The sequence below is a fragment of the Styela clava genome, chromosome 13 (assembly GCF_964204865.1).
Source record: "Styela clava chromosome 13, kaStyClav1.hap1.2, whole genome shotgun sequence".
Taxonomy (NCBI): Eukaryota; Metazoa; Chordata; class Ascidiacea; order Stolidobranchia; family Styelidae; genus Styela; species Styela clava.
In genome coordinates this window covers 17,923,188-17,944,180 of record NC_135262.1, presented here as the reverse complement: position 1 = coordinate 17,944,180, position 20,993 = coordinate 17,923,188, and the positions used below count along the sequence as shown (strand labels likewise).

The 20,993-nt window shown below is 35.5% G+C and overlaps 2 protein-coding genes across 2 annotated transcripts; both read left to right on the top strand.

The window, feature by feature from the left end:
• The first annotated feature begins 139 nt into the window (after window positions 1-139).
• Window positions 140-4,037, top strand: LOC120333104 (TLC domain-containing protein 4-B-like). Its single transcript, XM_039400454.2, has 7 exons — window positions 140-373; window positions 740-826; window positions 1,189-1,247; window positions 1,713-1,807; window positions 2,443-2,516; window positions 2,723-2,875; window positions 3,405-4,037. The coding sequence occupies exons 1-7, from the start codon at window positions 183-185 to the stop codon at window positions 3,529-3,531; spliced, it is 786 nt and encodes a 261-aa protein (XP_039256388.2). The 5' UTR covers window positions 140-182; the 3' UTR covers window positions 3,532-4,037.
• Window positions 4,038-8,163: 4,126 nt separating this feature from the next.
• Window positions 8,164-9,327, top strand: LOC144431198 (uncharacterized). The gene is made up of 2 exons (XM_078119029.1): window positions 8,164-8,552; window positions 8,966-9,327. The coding sequence occupies exons 1-2, from the start codon at window positions 8,382-8,384 to the stop codon at window positions 9,155-9,157; spliced, it is 363 nt and encodes a 120-aa protein (XP_077975155.1). The 5' UTR covers window positions 8,164-8,381; the 3' UTR covers window positions 9,158-9,327.
• The last annotated feature ends 11,666 nt before the right edge of the window (window positions 9,328-20,993 follow it).

The following is a 20,993-nucleotide window of genomic DNA, read 5'->3' as shown; positions in this document are numbered from 1 at the left end:
TTTGTAACGATCCAATTTTTTTTGAACTATGCTTGTTAAAAGTTACGATGTGTGATCAGTATGTAGTAGGCTACGACAGCTTCTAATTATCTTTAGCTCAGTCCAAACTTCAATGATCAATAAATACTTCAATGTTCTAGGTTATGGTGTACATTAATTAAAAAGTTTATTTTTAATATTTTATGCCGAACTTTAATGCAAATGTAAGTATGTTGCTCGAAACTGAAATCATTACCTACTCGGCCACCGTTGTTGCCACTTCCATTTTAATGTTGTTTATTGGCGTCTATGTTTCTGCCATTGTCTCAAAGAAAGTTATTCCTAAATACTATGAGGAAATGTCAGAAGAAGACAAATGGACGTGGAAAATAAGGTAATGAACAACGTTAGCAAATTGCAAGGTTTAAGATACAATCATTAATACAATTTACTGTATAGTGTAGTAATTGGGATTTATCACATGATCGATGTCGGAGCATGTATAAGCGGCCCAATAATGGGATTAAATATTTTGAAATTATCATTGTTATTTACATATTATGATATGGCACACTGATGAAATGGTGTAGTAATTCAGAGTCGTTTTTAATGCGGCAGGCTGTAAAATATGTTGACAAGAAAATCTATTCTATATCTATCTCCAAATTAGCCATTTATGCAAAATATTTTGAAATGTGGTTGATATTTTACTCATTCATCCTTACCGAAGTTTTTATATCATTTTATTTTGATTTTACAGTTTTGCGTCTATTATTAGTGCTCTAATAATTGGACCGAGTGCTACATATATACTCTTAACAGAAGACCTAAGAAGCGACGTGTTTTGGTACGTTTCTTTTAAATTGAATTGTTGGTACTGTGATTTCAGTCCATGAAATACGTACGTATTTTGTGAACAGTGACTTATTGTCAACATCAGGCAGGCCGCTACCCAATCCCGTTGTCGATCTTTTGCGAAGACTACGCAGATGACAATTCCTATGTTGCACAAATATAAAAATTCATTTGAGTTTTTCGTTAATTTGAGTTGTTGAAATAAGTCGATGAATAATTACACTTATGTATTTTTTCATTCGTTATCTGTTTCACGTATGCGCGACTTTCCTCACTTTAAATTCATTTATCATCAAACGTGGGGGAAAAATTTTATATTCATATGCACTATTTCGACATTTTGTCTGCTAACAGGTATGATAGCCATGCTACCCGACTTTTGTCATCATTCGTAATCGGATACATGATTTCCGGTAAGTATTGGTTCCTAAATCATTATTAAAACAAGAAACAATTTATCTCGTAGCAAAATATAAATCGTTCCGCTGGATGATGAGTAAGTAATACATGATGCATAATCTATACGTTTGTTTGAGTAAACATCATGTAATATGGAGTTTATGGCACATGACATAAGAAAGTTTACTATTTATCTCAATTTATATATCTCGATTATTTTAATCTGCTTAGGCTATTTGACCACAATGTGTTGTAAAGGAAGTTGAGTCGCGTCAGTTGTGTGTATGTTAAATTGATTTTAAGCATATTTAAAGCCATGCTAAAGTGTAAAAACATGCCTTCGTATTCCATATATTCTATTTGTTTGAGAGAATTTTATTTAAGAATTACAAAATTTCATTTACATATATAAATATCCCGGAATGGGTACTGAATAACCCGGAATGCAAATTTAATAATTTTTCACCGCTTTGTTACAGACATGTTACTTCTGGTGTATTGTGATACTCAGAAAATGAAAACCCAATATTATTGGCATCATGTTGCGGCAATAATTGGCTGTGGAATGGTGGTGGTAGGTTACAGTGCCCGAAGCTAACTTGAAAGTGTAATTCGACACGAAATTGCCATATGAATCGTTTTGCTAAATAGTCGTTGTTAGTCTTACCGTTGATGCGACATTTTCGTGCGGAAAAAATCACTTTTTCAGACCTAATGGACTAGTGATTTCAAAATTTGTGAAATTAAACTTGGAATAAGTCACTAGGAGATCGTTACTTTTATTTGCTCAAATTTCTTTTGAACCGCATGAGATCAAATATTTCGTTGTTTTATTTTAAATCGTGAGATAACTGATATTATTGTGTCGGTAAGTTATTGGGCATAGGTCTTCATATTTCGAGCATTGCTCTTTTGTTATGGCGTATTACGATACAGTAATACTTCAAATATTTTCGAATGACTGCTTGGAGTAATACACAACTTCTCAAATCAATATGACCTTGTAGATTACCTAAATTTATAAAATTTTTAATTGAAAATTCAAAAATACCTATGCATATTTCAATGATGCGATTATAGAAGGTTGTCATGGGTAAAATATAACAACATTCGAAATAGCTTATTATAGTCTGAACTCGAATGATTTTCTCTTTTTGGTTTATATATACGTACAAAATACAACTGTGAGATCTGAGATTTAATTTTTAGGTAAATAAGGTGTATGCATTTCACACTTGCTTACGAATGTTCAACGATATATCTACACCATTTATGCATACAAGGTAACACTTTTATACGGTGATGGTAGAAATATGGATACCTTTACGACAATTCAAGCCTAATTCCTTATAGTATTCTGTATTCTATATAGCGTGGTTTATTATCGAAGGCCACACACGATTAAGCAAATCCCGATTAAAGATTTAACAATAAGTTGGATAATGAACAACACAAAAATAGTCTACATATCGAATTTTTCTGCTTTTAGGTGGGCACTTTTAACGTGGAAGAAAAAAGATAGTCCCGCATACATAATCAACGGTCTCATTTTTACGGTACTATTTTTCATCGGTCGGATTGCCACTATTCCGTTCTGCTATAGCGCAATATTGAACAACACCGGAACTGAAGCCTTTTCCAGGTATAAAATATACCTAAAGGTTTTTTTATGAATTCAAACTAGTTAACTAATATCATCTTCAACGCCACAGCAATATTTCTACATATAGCTATAGAGTATATTGCTCGCGCTTCAGAAGGTCTCACAAGTTACAACAATTCCAAATATAACTGAGTTGTTATTTTGAATTCATCAATGAAATATTTGGAATTTTCCTCAATCAAATAACTTATTACCACCGAAATTAATTCACGAGAACTTAGCTAGTGATAGAAAGAGTATCGATATTTCAAGTTGCTGGGTATTAACAAATTTCTTGTTTTAACTTAGTTTTAGTAACTTAGTAACTTAGTTTTAATAAAGATCAAATTAACATAGTGCAATATATTGGGGAGCATACATACTGCCAAGCAAGGTAAACAATACAAAAATAAACAAATAATCTCCACACATTTGCATCCAATTTGATAGCGCGTCGTTTTCTTTTCATTAGGACATGTTTGTCTCAGTGCCTGATTAACTTCCATAATGTGTATTTTATTTTTCATAGAATATCTACATTGAACAAGATCATTTTTCTCTCCGCTACGGTCGTGTTTGACATACTTAACGTGTATTGGTTCTCTTTGATCAGCAAAGCGGTTATAAAGACATTAAGAAAGAAAAAATCGACTTAAAATTGATATCGCGCAAAGCAATGGATGAAATAGGATTCAAGTTCCACATAGGTAACTGTTGCCATGCATGGGAAAAGGCCAAATTGTGTTTTATATAAATATATTACTTTCAATTCAATTTTATCTCGAGTGTATTTGATTTATTTGCTTTGCGTCGAAGATATCTAACTGGAAACTGGAATATTTCTTTTTTAATTCTATGATAAAATTACAAGACTTTGACAAGATCACAAAGCATCCATGTTTTAGATGTGGAATAATATACAATAACATATGAATGCCGCGTATTGGGAAACCTGAAACAAAGTGAAGATATGAAAACATACAAATACATGTTTTCGAAAACTGAATGATAATCGAGCGGCTGAATTCAGTACTGTGATACCCACGAATAGACTAAATGGCAAGATAAATATACCTTTCTGTCTGAATATTTATTTCTCCAATGACAGTCTTAATTAAAAGACCTTATTCGTCAAAATGTATAAAATTTCACAAATTCAGGACTACTATGATTCTCTTTGGTAAAACAATCAAATTCATTTAAATACTAAACCTTTCTATGGGGAACCTCGGTTTGTCAATTCAAAATGATAATCCGATTCATCAGTATGCAGTTTTCGTTACAATATAGATTTAAGCGGAGTGCTTCAAGTCTTGCTTTCACCATATATGCAGTGGCGCTGAATGCCACAGGTAAGGGTATCAGCGAAAACTCCGGTTTTGACACTGGATTTGACAAAAATTTTAAATTTGACAACGGATAAAAAAAAATCAGACTACAACTTTTTTTTCTTTTTCATTCTAAATATAATTGTTGATTTTAATTGGTTAGATTCGTGATAAATAAGTGTAAACAGTCAAATATAGTTACAAGATAGCAATACTCAATTATATGGAAGCCAAGATTGCACATCGTTAACATTACGGTACGGCTTCGAGTTTTCTGAGCACCTAATTTACTGGAATAATTTGCAGATAAGTGTTTCAGAGGAGGACAAACATAGCGGAATAACTTGTTACCATTTAATATAATAAAAATTTCCATGAATTAGGATATTTCAGCAAAATTTCGATGGATTATCGAGAAATTTTGTAAAATAATTTCAGCGCCTTCAACAACTCTTAACTAATAAAATTTGAATTAGAAGCAATAACGAACCCAGCAACAACAAGAATTTGGAACGATTCACGGCCACGGGTCCTTTTATTCAAATGCCTCTTGTTAAAAAAAAATAGTTAAATCCAAGTTGTCCAAGTCCATTTGATATGACACGTTCATCCCAAATCTCGTAAATCTTTATCTCGAACATGTTCAACATGCAAATGTTGATTGTAATGTAGATTTATATTCTGTGTCAGAGTTTCCCAAACTTTTTGGACCGCGGACCCCTGTTTGTGGATATTATTTTTACGGACCCTTATCTTTTGCCAATTTATGTGCGTAACCAACCGAGGAGGAAGGATAATGTGTCATGTGGATTTAGAACACAACAACACAAACGACAATAATGTGACGGATCAATTTGTGACAAGCAAACTCGTAGGCCCAACTCTACGACAACGGACCAATTTAATTGTGTATGCTTGGATAGTCTCTCACAAGTAACTTAACTGGGTTTCACGCCTCTTTCTTGCAGCAACGGGGCTCAAATGACCTTGGCAAAGTCGCTCATGTTCTTGACTGGTGATACCTCAATAACGCATACAGTCAATTATTACCGACGATGACAGAGGTCTACTTCACAGACGCTGAAAGCAACGATCGTGTACATTTACAACAACTTTTTCACTCCCATTGTTAAGGTCTTGTAACATGTACCATTTGAGATTGCGTGAACTTGCGACTTGATCTCGTTTATGAATGTCTATGTAACAATGGATATACGTTAAACGTATATATTTCAGACTCTTAATATCGCTCCGGACCCCTGTGTAGTCGTCACCGACCACCAGTGGTCCGCGGACCCCAGGTTGGGAAACCCTGTTCTATGTAGTATAGCTAGCCTTTAATCTGAATAAACAAGTATTGGCGGTTTGCTGGATTCATCTTCAGGTAGTTATGCTGTTCAATCATTCTTTATCGTTGATAGTATATCTCTTGTAGTTGGTTATCTTGTTTGTCGTAGTTACCAGAACCCTTTTTAGCTAATTTCCTTTTTGTCGTATCTACTATATATTTTCGAGCCACATGTATTGACTTAAATTGGAATCAATAGTACATTCAGTATTTTGATGTGTCGGATGGAGATGTTTATATAACGTTTTAAAACTTCTGCTCATTCTTCAATAAAATCGACAAAAAATCAATTCGGAAGTTATTTCAATTCTATACTAAAATATGTGAAATTATATTCTTCGAGTTTTAAGAGCACCATAGATGGAAATCTAAAAACTGAAAGCTTCCAAAAAAGCTGAAGTTTCTTCGATAGTGGACACCACAATCGTAACTATTAATTAGTACTAGCGAATATAAAAATTCCAAAATCTACTTCAATTTTTTTTTATTTATGAACACTTTGTTGTGTTCTAGAAAAGTCTTTCGCAATATCTATTTTCCGTAGTCGCAGTAGATTCATATTCGGTTAATTAAATGATATGGTTTCTTATCTAAAATTTGATACTAATAATTAATTGTATTAATCTCATTCTTTATAACACGCGAGTCCCTAATATATTTGAGTGAGCCTACTTAGCTGTCTATTCCGACCAAGAATTTGGCATCCGTGAGTTCTCCTGCATGTCGCTCTCCTCCTTCTGAGTTTTCACTAAGCCGACCCGACATTGAATCACGCAATATCATTCCATATTCCTAGTTAGGTGATAGCACCAGTTATTACCTACACCAGGGCTTCCCAAACTTTTGAGCTCGCGGCCCTTTTTAATATATTAAAATTTTCCGCGGCCCTCCTTCGCGCTAATAATGCTAAACAGCTCGAAATATGCATTTTTGATGTTTTATTGACACAGCTAATTCTCAACTTTTAGTAGGCCTACTCAATAACAAAAACATATTTACTCAGATTAACGTTACTCAATTATTCAGTGTAATGGGTGCGACTACTATTTGCTGCATAGCAAGTCCAGCCTTGGTTCAATGTTTGTTTAGGCAGGCCTAAATGATGAAATACGATGTCTGGCCACCGACGGCATGGTCTTTTTCCGGAATTGTTCACTCTTATTGATCAAACTTAGCATAAGACAGCGGTTTGTGTGGCGCCAAATTATCAAGGGAAAAACTCATGGCGCACCTACACGAAAAATATGCTGCCTGATAATAAAACACAATTTTGTCATCGTTAATATGTACTTATCTTATCTCTGCCTAGTTTTTCTTCAAAATGCTACAAAAATAACTCATGTTCAGCAAAGGTATAAACTGCAGCCTACGAAATTTCAGCATGTAGGATACCCGACGTAACAGAGCGTACACAACATAGAACAGTAAAATGAAATTAATTCGTATACACATCATTTGCAATAATGAGAAACAATAAAACATTTAGAATAAATAAAATATGTTACATATTTTGAGGCGCACTTAGCAAATCGCCTTCGGGAACCGCTAGCTTAACGATTATTAAAGCCGGTATTGTTATACAAGCACACGCAAATCGCGTCTTACGATCAGAATATGCATTGTTATGCAAGCGCGGTGATTCTACTGTGTTTCCCCGAAAATAAAACCAAGCCTGAATTTTAGAAATGATTTTAATCTAAGCGCTCACCTTTAAAAAAGACTTTTTAAGTCTTCAATTTATTTTTTTGACCTAATCCCATGGAAGTGCGTCGTTTCAATTTTGCTATAGGACGTCGAAAAATTTCGTGATTCGTGAACCTTTCAAACAACCCATATCTTCTACTTTTACAGAAAAAAAGGAAGAATATATCGATCTTACCTGGGATGGTGTTACAATAAAAAAGTTCGTTTTTTTGTAGATAAAGATTATTTTTCTTGGTTCAAAAAGCGTTGCCGTCTCCTATCGCCTTTGTGATTTCATTTTTATATAAAGCAGACTTTTCTACCAAGGCCCATTAAATATGATTTCACTGACTGTCGCTATGTATTGTTTGCTCCTTTATACGAAACTCATTGCAAAAAAAGTCTTTTATTGAAAGGTATCAATACGTATTTTCACGGGTAGTCGTAACTTGAGGTTCCATTACATTTGAGCCCACGTACATTTGAACCCATGACAATTGCACCTGTACCTGCACCTATGGAATTTTTTTTGTTTTTCGGATAGTTGAACCCATACTAACCCTAACCCATGGGTTTTAGCACCCGCATATAGATTAAACCCGTGGATATACACATGGGTTCAAATGTACGTGGGTTCAAATGTACGGTCACCGTAACTTGAGCATATTTTTGGAGGGCGTCACAATACAATGAAGTTCGAAAACCACTGAGTCCTAGTCGATAGCAGTTATTGTAGTGTTCATGGTCCGATGGTCATGAATTGCATGATTGATTTAGTCCTGCGCGATATAAATGCGCAAGGATACATGCCAAGGGGAGCAGAAAGATATTGACGGCGTGGCTGGTGCTGGTTGTATTGTATGGTGTTATTCGCTGTTTATTAAGTTGTATCAGTTACTTTTGTGCATACTGAATTGTAGCTGTAAAAGCCTCCTATTTTGTGTGAAATATCGTGTGTTGCCTTGAGGAAAGCTTAGCGAGATAAAGAACATTGAAGATAGAGGCGAGACACTACAACTGGCGACGAGGATATTGAATTACAATTGACGAAGACCTGCTGGACTTGGACGATAAAGAAAATCGTTGGTAACTTTTTTTGATTGAAACAGATCTATTCTATATAGCATGAATATAGCCATCCAAGATCATGCAGAATAACATTGGAACGATGCAACCATTTGATTCCGGTGGAGACCCGCACGGTATTTCCCAACGGTGGCAACGTTGGAGACGTTCATTTAAATTATATTTGACGGCCAAGGGAACGACGGAAGATAGCTCCAAGAAAGCTTTGCTTTTGTTCACCGCTGGTGTAAAGGTACAAAATATTTTTTATACTTTAGCGGGACTCGATGAAGAGAAAACATTTACCGAAACTTTAAATTTACTTGATGAATATTTTACTCCGAAATCCAATATTCCTTTTGAAAGACATTTAGGCCAGTGATGAAACGTTCGATCAGTTTGTTTGTAGGTTACGTCAAAGAGCAACAACATGTGGCTTCGATGATAAAGAAGATGATCACATACGGGACCAAGTGATTGATAATTGTCGGTCCAATTCCATGCGACGAAGATTTCTCGAAAAGGAAAATCTCGAATTAAGTGATTTGCTAAAAATTGCAAGGGCTATGGAAGCTGTTGATCATCAGGCGAAAGCAGTTGAAGCTGACGCAGAATCGCACCAGGTGAATTAAGTAAATAATCCAAGCCGTTATACATCTGTTACAGGAAAGGAAAGGGAATGTTATTCTTGTGGCCGAATCGGACATTTTTCCAGAGATAAGATGTGCCCAGCAAGAGGTAAACGATGCTCAAAATGCGGAAGAATGGGACATTTCAAAGTTCGATGTGGTAAATTTCGAGGTAAACCTGCACGGCAACAAGGACATAATGAGCAATGCCGAAACCAACCGAGAATAAATAAAAACGGTAAGCGGTTGAATGATACGAATTGTGTTGATTGTTCGAATGACGAAAATAGTGAGTTTACATTCACCGTGAGAGATCACAATTCCTACCATGATGGAATAATTACTTTAAATGTGGGAGGAGTTAATTTGTCGAATGTAATAATTGATTCGGGTGCTTGCCGAAATTTCTTGGGAAGCAATACTTGGGAATGGCTGAAGAGTGAGAGAATTGTGTGTAATTCGAGAAAATGCTCGATACCATCACTCTACGCTTATGGAAGTACTAAACCACTTCAAGTCTTAGGTACGTTTACTGCTAATGTTTTCGTTTTGAATAATGAAAGTAAATGTCGGACTGGTTTTGTTGTTGTCAAAGGCAATTGTCACACTTTGTTAGGAAAAGAAGCTGCAACAAAACTTAATGTATTAAGAGTGGGGCCCGTGAATGCAGTGAGTTCCAAAACTATTGATACTTCAAATTCTGACATATTTCCCAAGTATGGAAAATTGTTTGAAGGAATTGGCCTTTTAAAAGATTACAAATTGACTTTGAATATTGACAAAACTGTTAAACCAATTGCTCAACCTCTGCGCCGTATATCATATGCGTTGCGAGACAAAGTAGATGCAAAAATAGATGAAATGCTGAAAGCAGACATAATCGAAAAAGCGCCTGAAGGTCCAAGTACCTGGATTTTGCCTTTAACTGTAGATCATAAAAAGGATGGAGATATTAGAATTTGTGTTGACATGCGCCGAGCTAACCAAGCCATACTCCGTGAAAGGCAACCTATACCGACTGTTGAAGACTTACTCCACGACTTGAGCGGAAGCGCCGTATTTTTGAAGTTAGATCTGAAATGGAGGTTTCATCAAATATTGCTTGATGAGAAATGCCGATATATCACAACGTTCGTAACTAATAATGGAATTTTTAGATACAAAAGACTTATGTTTGGTTTATCATCTGCACCAGAAAAGTATCAGCAAATAATCAGAGACGTTGTGAAGAACTGTCGGGGTGTCGCAAACATAACGGACGATATCATTATCCATGGGCGGAATGTGAAGGAACATGATGAAAGATTATTTAATGTTCTTGATAAATTGGACAAAGCCGGTCTAACACTGAATGGTATGAAATGTCAATTTCGACTTCCTGAGATCAAGTTTTTTGGTCATAAGCTCACAAGTCAAGGTATTGATCCTTGTGAGGAAAAGGTGGCGGCAGTAAGAAATGCACGACGACCAAAAGATGCCAGAGAAGTAAAATCTTTTATGGGTCTTGTTCAATATTGTGCAAAGTTTATACCAAACCTTTCTTCGATTGCAGCGCCTTTACGTGCATTGACTAAGAAAAATTCTAAATTTGATTGGGATAAGCAATGTGAAAATTCATTCGAAAGATTGAAACGTTCGTTAACTAATGCAAACACATTAGCTTATTTCAGATCTGACTGCAGGACATGAATAATTGCAGATGCTTCACCGACAGGACTAGGATCCGCTTTAACCCAACTGCAAGACGGAATTTGGAGAGTAATTTCGTATGCTTCGAGGACAATGTCAGACATAGAAAGACGATATAGCCAGACGGAAAAGGAAGCTTTGGCTATAGTGTGGGCATGTGAGTGATTTAACTTGTATATTTTTGGCAGGAAATTTGAACTTGAAACCGATCACAAACCTTTGGAATGCATATACTCTAAAACTTCAAAGCCCTCAGCAAGGATTGAACGATGGGTAGTGCGATTGCAAGCGTATGACTTCAAGGTAATATACCGACCGGGTAAGAATAATATTGCTGATGTATTATCTCGTCTTAATGCGCCTGTCCAGCGTGATACAACAGCGGAATATGATTTCTTCATACGAATGGTTGTGCAAAGTAGTTGCCCGATTGCTTTGACGCCACATGAAATTGAGCAGGCATCTGCTAAAGACCCTGAATTGCAAATTGTGAGAGATTGCATTAAATCACAGAATTGGTCAACGTGTGGTAATTCATTTTTGCATGTGAAGAATGAACTTTGTATTTGTGGTCAATTAATTTTACGTGGTACGAGAATTGTAATTCCACAGATACTCAGAAAACGTGTTCTAGAGCTTGCACATGAAGGACACCAAGGAATTGTGAAGACGAAAAATCGACTTCGAAGTAAAGTGTGGTGGCCAAACATTGATCGTGATGCTGAACGAAAATGTAAAGTATGTCATGGATGTCAGGTAACAAGTTCGTATAGTCCGCCTGAACCAATGACGCGAACACGACCACCCAGTGGACCTTGGATAGATTGTTGTGCCGATGTTTTAGGACCTTTGCCTTCTGGTGATAACATACTGGTAGGCTAATTGTAGATTACTACAGTCGTTTTTATGAAATTGTAATTGTGCGGTCGACAACAAGTAAGAAAATAATAGAAGCGTTGAGCACCATATTTTCACGTTACGGAATTCCACTTACGTTAAGAACTGACAATGCACCACAGCTTGTATCTAATGAATTCAAATCATTTTTAGACGAACATGGAGTTCAACATAAATCTACTACTCCATTGTGACCACAAGCGAACGGCGAGGTGGAGAGACAAAACCGAAGTTTAATGAAAGCCATACGAATAGCCCAAGTAGAAGGTAAAGATTGGAAATCTGAATTAAACAAATTTCTACTTGCATACAGGTCTACACCGCATACAACGACAGGAGTATCGCCATATTATTTGATGTTTGGTCGAGAGATGAGAACAAAGCTTCCAGAAATCAGACCAAAATACAACATAACCGGCGAAGAACACAGAGACAGAGACTGGAGAAACAAGCTACAAGGGAAATTTTACTCAGATTACAACAGATCAATTTTACAAGATGTTGAGGTCGGAGATTCGGTGCTCGTTAAGCAAGAGAAAGTTGACAAGATGTCGACAAACTTCAATAAATATCCGTGTGAAATCGTCAAGAAGGAAGGAGGGGAAGTCACAGTCAGAGATGAAAAGGGAAAAGAATTTCGTCGCAATTCAACATTTGTAAAGAAATACGAAGAAGACATCCAGAATAAAATTGACAATAATGCCAAAGAGTCGCAAATTGCTCCAGGCCGTGGACCAGGCCAAGTTCGGAGGAACCAATTACTCAGCCTTATGAGCGTCCAAGGCGAGAACGAAAACTGCCTTCCAGATTTAAAGACTTTGTAATGAAATAAGTCTAGTTTACCATCTACCCGCAACAAAAGGAGGGATGTAGTGTTCATGGTCCGATGGTCATGAATTGCATGATTGATTTATAAATGCCAAGGGGAGCAGAAGGACATTGACGGCGTGGCTGGTGCTGGTTCTATTGTATGGTGTTATTCGCTGTTTATTAAGTTGTATCAGTTACTTTTGTGCATACTGAATTGTAGCAGTAAAAGCCTCCTATTTTGTGTGCAAATATCGTGTGTTGCCTTGAGGAAAGCTTAGCAAGATAAAGAACATTGAAGATAGAGGCGAGACACTACAGTTATTTTGAATGAAGACTTGCTATTTATAAGTAATGGAAATCCCTAGGCTATTCATATTTGGCATAATAAAAATCTCGTTATTCTCTACATCACCCCAGAATAAACCCTAGTGTTATTGTCGAAATAAAATTGAAGACACTGTCTTATTTACACAGTATGATGATGTGTTCATTAGGAATCTGAAATTTTTGTTTCACATTATTTTTAATGATTTTATTTCGAATCAAGAGTCTGGAAAAGTACAATAGATATAGTACTTTGTGTAAAACTGGTGCTCTTTTTGCGGCCCCTAAAATTCGTTTCGCGGCCCCTAGTTTGAAAAGCCCTGATCTACACAACAGCATAGGAGATGCCGAAGTCACACTGAATCTCTTCTTTCGCCAGATTAACTATGATTGATACACAGACATCGTAGGAATGTTTTCCTATGATTCAAAAAGAAACAAGCAGTATGTATGTAAATTGTCGAAAATGGAGCCACAGAACCTGTTTGCCAGAAAGTATAGCATACGACGTTATGCACATTATATGTCCATGTTGCAGAAAGTCCTGAATCGCCCTCGTCAGTTTTTTTATAATTGTATTTAGCTGTATAAGTGAGTTATTTTAATTATGATTGTATTTAGCTGCTCTGGCAGTCACATTGTAATATCGGTCTGATAAATGAATCTACTCTTGACGTGCAAATAGCTAACCATGAACAGTCAATTGTTACGTGAACATCCCAGCGACTTATCATCGTATTTCACTTTCAGAAAGTAAGAAAAAAAAATAAAAAGATTAAATAATATAGTGGAGCACAGCGTGTCAATCGGGTAACAATGCCCGTCAGAGATGAGAGTAATAACAAAAATACAGTATTGGTATTCTATTCTACCACCATCGTCACGTACACAATTTTAAAAATTATTTGCCTATCCCACTTCGTATTTTTTCCGTGTGGGATAGGTGTCAAATATTCAATATTTATTTCATCAATCTTCTTTTTGCGAGTTGCAAGCAGTCCACGCATAAACAGTACGTCAAGTGGTGATGTATTATTTGGGCTATGTTTAACATGATAAGCTTACATACAAGCGCATATATATATATTAATATCTAAGAAAAAAGATCATTATCTTCCCGTCGCCAGTTTCGGCCATGCGTGTTCGAACGCGCTGATGGGGAAAGTCGTTGCATGTGACACACTGCAGCGAATGAAGAAACCATCACCAAACTACGGACAAGACTGAAAGGCTGAAGGAAGAAACGGATGAAGTGGAGGAAAAACGGAAGTTGAAGTGTTCGCAAAGGTGAAAAATTAAAAAACACTAAAAGGCTGAACACTAAAAGGAAGAAGTGGATGAAATTTCCTCCGACGGGTGGTGAGGTGTCTGAAGACACTAAAAGGCTGAACCCTAAAAGGAAGAAGTGGATGAATTTTCTTCCGACGAATAATGAGGTGGTTGAAGTCACTAAAAAGCAGAACACTAAAAGGAAGAAGTGGATGAAATTTCTTCCGACGAATAATGAGGTGGTTGAAGTCATTAAAAAGCTGAACACTAAAAGAAAGAAGTTGATTAAATTTCTTCCGACGAATAATGAGGTGGTTGAAGTCATTAAAAAGCTGAACACTAAAAGGAAAAAGTGGATGAAATTTCTTCCGTCGAATAATGAGGTGGCGGAGGTCACTGAAAAGCTGAACACTAACAGGAAGAAGTGGATGGAATTTCTTCCGACGGGTGATGGGGTGGCTGAGGTCACTAAAAAGCTAAACACTAAAAGGAAGAAGTACGGTTGATGAAATTTTGTCCTATCGATTTTGAGGCGGTTGAAGTCACTAAAATTGAAAATCAAAACTGATGAAGTATTTAGTATATGGCTTGATTATACTGTGGTTGCAGATCAGTAATCTGAAGACCGACATTTATTAATCTCAAACGAATGATCACTTCAAGAATAAGAGAGTGTGACAAAAGATTATATTTTACCAAAATTGAAGTCATTTAGAGTTTTTGGAGTTAGATAGATTTGAAATTAGATTAACTGCTCCCAGAATTACTGAAAACATTGATGCCATTTATAGTAAGATATCGAGTTCCCTGCCTTGTCGGTAGGTATTACAACCACTTCTATTAGATAATGACTTCTCAGCAACTTCAACCAAGGCGTCACATCGGAAAAGAGTTCAACCACTATATTGTTTTAGCTTTAATATTATCCTTCTTGTTACATGCTGTCAAATATGGCACAGGTCATAGGTCTGCTAAAAAATGAAGTAAAAAATACAACGGCTAATTTTTAACATAAAAAATTGAAAAGCATTACAATAGTATATATATATATATATATATATATATATATACAGCTAAAAATTAAAAAAGTTGATAAGCAATTGCTTACACTTGGTTATCATAAATGCTGAAAATTGACTAGACGGTAAAAGAATAATGGCCCCATTGCCTACCAGTATTCGCCAATATAGCAAATTCGAACTTGGCATAATCTGGAGAACAAATGCAGACATAAGATCGAACAAGAAGGACGCCAAATATAATCCACGGTAAAGATACAGTTACTATCCTACCTAGAGCATTGGCTCATAAATATGAACAGAACAAATATTAATTTTACTATTAATTATTGGACACGAAATGTACGTATGGATTGTTTGATTATAGTGTCATTAAAATCGCGCACCGTGTGGCTTTCCGCGTTAGGCGCTAAGACTGCTGTACTGATTCTCCCACACCTATTAGACTAAATCTCCAACTTCGAGGTCCCTAGTTCTGCAGTTCTCAGATGATAATGCTGATTCGTTGGTAATGTTTAATGAAGCTGTCTTCTTTTGTAGATAGATAGTTTATTTTGAAAACTCCATGATACACACAAATTAAAAATGGAGAATTCTGTGAAACTGTCTTCTTGATTAAGATGAGATAAGATAAGATTTACATATTATTTATCCTGGGGAAGTAAACTAGGTTTAGTTAGAGGTTTGACCGCTATCTGCAGGCCAGATGCCTTGTCAACAAACTACTGAACAACAAAAGTTAGAATTTGCGGAGCAGAGAGGTATTTCAGTATTTATAGTGTTAATTTGATTTGTTAATTCCAAATTTCATTATGATCAAACAATTCATGCACAAGAAAATGAAAACACCTTGTCTGCGGGTTCCTTTAATTACCGGAACGGCCGCTAAATTACCGGAACGGGCCCAACAGCTTAGAAAATTTACCTAAACCTACCAGAATGGACCTGTAGATATATTGTAAAGGCAATTTGATATACCTCCAGGCTCCAGTTAAAACAGTGAAGTTGGGAAGGGGGCAGTTCCCATAGATACCGGAACGGCCCCTAAATTATTGAAACGGCGTAGAATATCTACCCAAACCTACCGGAACGGATCTGTAGATATCTTGCAAAGGGCATTTTATATACCCTTAGGCAATTTTCTAGGTAAATCAGCGAACTCGGGGGGAGACAGTGGTAAAAATACTACATTCGCGTTGCGCCCCTAGCGGATGTAAATTGAACACTCATCCGGTTACCAAACTGGGAAAGAACTGGGAAACGGAGAATTTTGAAACAAAGGAAAATTATGCCAACCAAGTTCAAAAGTTGCATTAAAATCAATAATGTGCTTGGTATTGTGGCCCATTGGGGGACACGGCCCCCGGTTTCGGGATTTGGAATTGTCGGCGTAGTTTATAGGGTTCAAAATAACTCAAAAGATGTAAAAAAAATTGTCTCAACCTTTCCAGCTTTCATTAGTTCAAGATTAGAATGTGGGATGTGTGTCATGTAGGCTATCCGGACCATTAGCATTTGGGTCTGTATTTACACCTCGTCCTCAATGATTCGAGAAGTTTATATTTGACTTGAAAGGCGGAGAGGGGTTGGTAGCACAAAAGTCATATTGCAGTATTGGGGGTGTCAAAATGAGATGCGAACATACAGACAAACGTTACCGGTACCGTACCGGTATCAGACAGCATACCGGTACGGTACGGTACCTGTATACAGTATCAACTGTATTAAAGCTGTAAAGTGATGGCAGGATGGAGTGATCTGCAATTTGAAGCACAGTCTGACAGATCTGACTGGGAAATGCCTTCTAATCAGTTTGTGCGAGAAGACAGCTGAGTTAAGAGTCTGAGAGTAGCCAGTGACGTAATTTTTGGATGACGTCATCAGGTGGGGGTCAGGAATCATATATCCAAAAATTGTTACGCCACGCCCACTAGAAGTTATTCAGGTAAGAAAGTACATGAGACCCGACTATTGCTTATTTTTTGTGTTTCCAAATTTTGCATTTCTTTAAAGTCGTCTACATTGTTAAGTTGGTTCTGGCCAATTTTAAGGTGATTTCATAGAAGGTCGAATGATGTTGTTAAATATTGATGAATATCTTTCAACTTCAGAATTTGCTGTATAAAATGAGACAAGAGATGGCAAGAATGAAATAAATTTTCGTTCAGAATTACAGTACAGCACACTATACAAATCGGGTGACATTGTCCCGTTTCAGAGAAACCCATTTTACAGATGATCAGACACCCCTTCTTTGGGAGACGTCTGGACATTGTTGTCCCTCAATATCGGTAATAATGCAGTATAATGAAGTTGCGCAAAATACTACAAAGAAGCGCACTCTAGTAACGTCATCATTGAATTCCTTCCTTTCCTTGGAGGGAAATTCTTGGAATTTGGATAGTGTGCTATACTGAATTAGTTTGGTGCCACTTTTGTGTTCGATCTCAGCATCATCAAACTACTTCAGTACGTGATTTTACTTGTTTAACATGATCTCAATCACATACCGAAGTTTCATCAATTCTAACCCAATATTACTGATATTTGCTATTTAATATATTTAAAAAGTTTAGCAAAGAAATCCATGTGATTCGTGTAGTTACAGTAAATGTGTTTTTTATGTTCAATGCAAAATGCCTGGATTTTCAAATAGATATATATATTCTAAATCCTTCTGAAAATCATTATATTTGCCCCATTAAATACAAATAATAGCTAAAGTCTGAAAGTACATGAAGAATTAACTTCCAGAAATTCCTGGAATGCAACTGTTTGAAAACAAAAGGCGGAAAAAACTTTATATTGAAATATAATTTCTTATTCATTGAGGAGAAAATTTGAATTCTAAAGGTAAAAAGATATATATGCACATCAATAATGACGCCAAGCTATATAGCCTACATCAGCGGTTCCCAAACTTTTTTTTGGTTTGGCGCCAAATTATCAGGGAAATAAAATCACGGTGCACTTACACAAAAGAATCACTCATGTCGGCTAAATCAGGTTCAAAAGATAAATAAACTGCAGTTCGAAAAATACCTGCAAGTAGTGTCTATGTCTAGTCTATTCTTACGTAACAATAAAGGCAGACGCCAAGTTATATATCTGTATATAGTAAACGACATAGAAAGGTAAAATGAATTTCTGATTTATATACACAGCATTTAAAATAAGAAACAAAGCATTTATAATGAATACAATATGTAAAATATTCAATCATATATTCGTTACCGTATGTTTAACACAATTTTGTTAATTTTTTGGGGCGCTCTTAAGACTTAGCAAGTCGCTGCGGTGTACCCTTTGGGATAGGCTGGCCTACATGTCAGAAAAATACTTTAATCATGCTGGCACTCACTAGATGTTGCTAATCAACAGTTGTTCTATTTTGTCATTTCTGCATTGTTTATCTATTCTTTTTAACTTGTGATTGGCTATTGATGTTTAGATTTACCGGTAGGTTATTAGCAATTTTTTGTATTTGCAACATGCAGCCGGCGTCCGGCCCGCGACGAGATTTTGACCGCCCCACAGGCTGTACATCAGTACATTATGATATTACATTATTACACTTTTAGTACATTATGATAAATTTTTTGGTCTGTATTTTTTTGTAGTTTAAACTTTACTTTAAACGAAATTTATAATTTTCTTTCTTGCATTAGCGACTAAATATGTGATTAAGATATTGAATACTATTCATGTTATAATCCGGCCCGCCGAGAACTTCATTTTCCCACATCTGGCCCGCCGACTAGAGAAGTTGCCCACTTCTGCTCTAGTGGCATGTCTATGATCCACTATTTTATTTTATAATATGATAATTCACTATGTGTATACTTTCGATAGAAGTTAATTAGTTCTTATAAGATTGCTCAACTAACTTTGAATATTATTTCGATCACTTTTCTTATTGGTCATGTAATGATTGTCAAATGAAATGAATTCACAATATTGAATAGGCTAGGCTATATAACAGATGATGCTCTTTTTTTCTAGTTCTAAAATTAAAGTACCGGTAATGATTTAATACATAACTGTAGTCTTAATAACTTACTAGGCCCAATAACAGTAAAGCAAGTTATAGAGAGGAATAATGATCTTACTAATTTAAGTTTTTTGTTTCGCTATGTATGATGCCCAGTGGGTCTCAAAACTGAGTTGCCAATGCTATTGGTAATATTTGACTTTTCAGTTGACTATTTCTTCAACTTTTGAAAGTTGAGAGAAGATGTGTTGCTTATAAATAGAGAGGAACTCCAAGTATTTCACATGTATAAATGACTTAATCTTTACATGATACAATATAGTCATTTAATATTAGTTTTTTAAATTTGTGCCAGAACTGTTAAATGTTTATCATTAGTAAATTTACTGCACATTATTTAATGTTATATAACTTATTATATAATAATGTCATCTTTGGATTATCTTGATACTTTTTTTCTTGCATGCATGTCTAGTTATATGTATTTTCTATTATATTCAGATATTGCTAATAATGAACTATGAGGTTCTTTCAAAAGCGACCCTTGGCTTTAAGTATGTATAAGTACATAACAGACGGGTTAATTTGCTAACAAATACGAGGCGCACCTAAGCATTCCACAAATATTTTTTCAAAACGTCATCAAAGTACTATTTACCCTTAGGCTGGAATACGATGTAAGGAGCAATTTAATGTTTAAAGTTCATATTCCAACAAAGGCTGTATACAGCAGCTCTTGTCAGTTGATTAGAGGAATGAAAAATATATTTGTCGAAATTCATATTTTAGCTTTATTAATAATAAGGCATATATGCCTTGCCTACTTTATGAAGAGTTTCTGTTTACTATTATTTCTTATCGTGAAAAGTTTGGATCTGTTAATTTCCATGTTTTAGTGAAAGGGCCACTTCAGAAGAATACTGCCATAGTTCAAACATGATTTAGTAATCTTTTAAGTGGATTATTCTGGCTTATTAAGCTTCTGTTATAAAGATATTCATCTTCTGTTTGGAATACTACAATATGATTGTATATTAAATAAAAAAGAGATAGACTGTATGGACATAAAAACCAGGTTTTCCTAGTCTTGGGATAATATATCCGTTATTTTTGTGATTGTAGACTCAGCCAATATCATAAAGCAAATGTTTGGTACATGAATCATCTTTAACTACTAATTGAAGCAGCAATTTCTGTTTTTCACAATAAATTTTTCACAATATATACAAATGTTTGAAAAGAGCTACTCCCCATTTTTAGTTGAATCATTTTAGTTGAATTTGACCTCATGTCAAATAGCATGTGGACATGTAGCATCAATACATTCCAAGGCAGATTTGAACAATAGGAAAACAAATGCTAGCCATGGGGTCAGGTCATCTTTTGTCCATTGTAGCTGTAATAGGGATAGGCACATCGGTATAGTATAGTGAAATGCTTAAAATGGTACAGGTATAGAACGCTGATTTTGTAACCATTTAGTATTATTAATAATGAACTTCCATATTGATTACGACTCTCAGAAAAATAAGAACGTCTTGTGAAAATATTCATTGTGGATATTTGTTACATCTGATGAAAACGGTTCAAAAACTCGTCGGTTGCTAAATTTGTTAATAAAGTATCCATTTAACAGCTCTATACTTTCATTATAAGATATTCTATAGGCCTACATAAATCATTCAACTCTTGCATTCTATTAAGATCAATGCTGACGCTGTTAATAATATTATTTTTGAATATGTGGTGCTGTTATTGCAATATATTTGATTATTCATACAAAATGATAGAAAAGGCATTGTAGACAATACTGAAATATTTATGTCTGATTTTACACTTTGTTGTTGCATAATGCATGCAAAAATATTCATTGATTTTTTTGCTATCAAAATGGCACTCATGGTATAACACATTGGGCAAAATTGGTCATTTCATTGGGTACATTCTGTCATTTGGTTAACTGCTGTTTAAAAACTTTTATATGCCTATTATTGTAACAGTGAATCAGCTAAGGCTAATGTTAATTAAGTTGATTAATGCCTAACATATAGAATTGTTGCCTATAA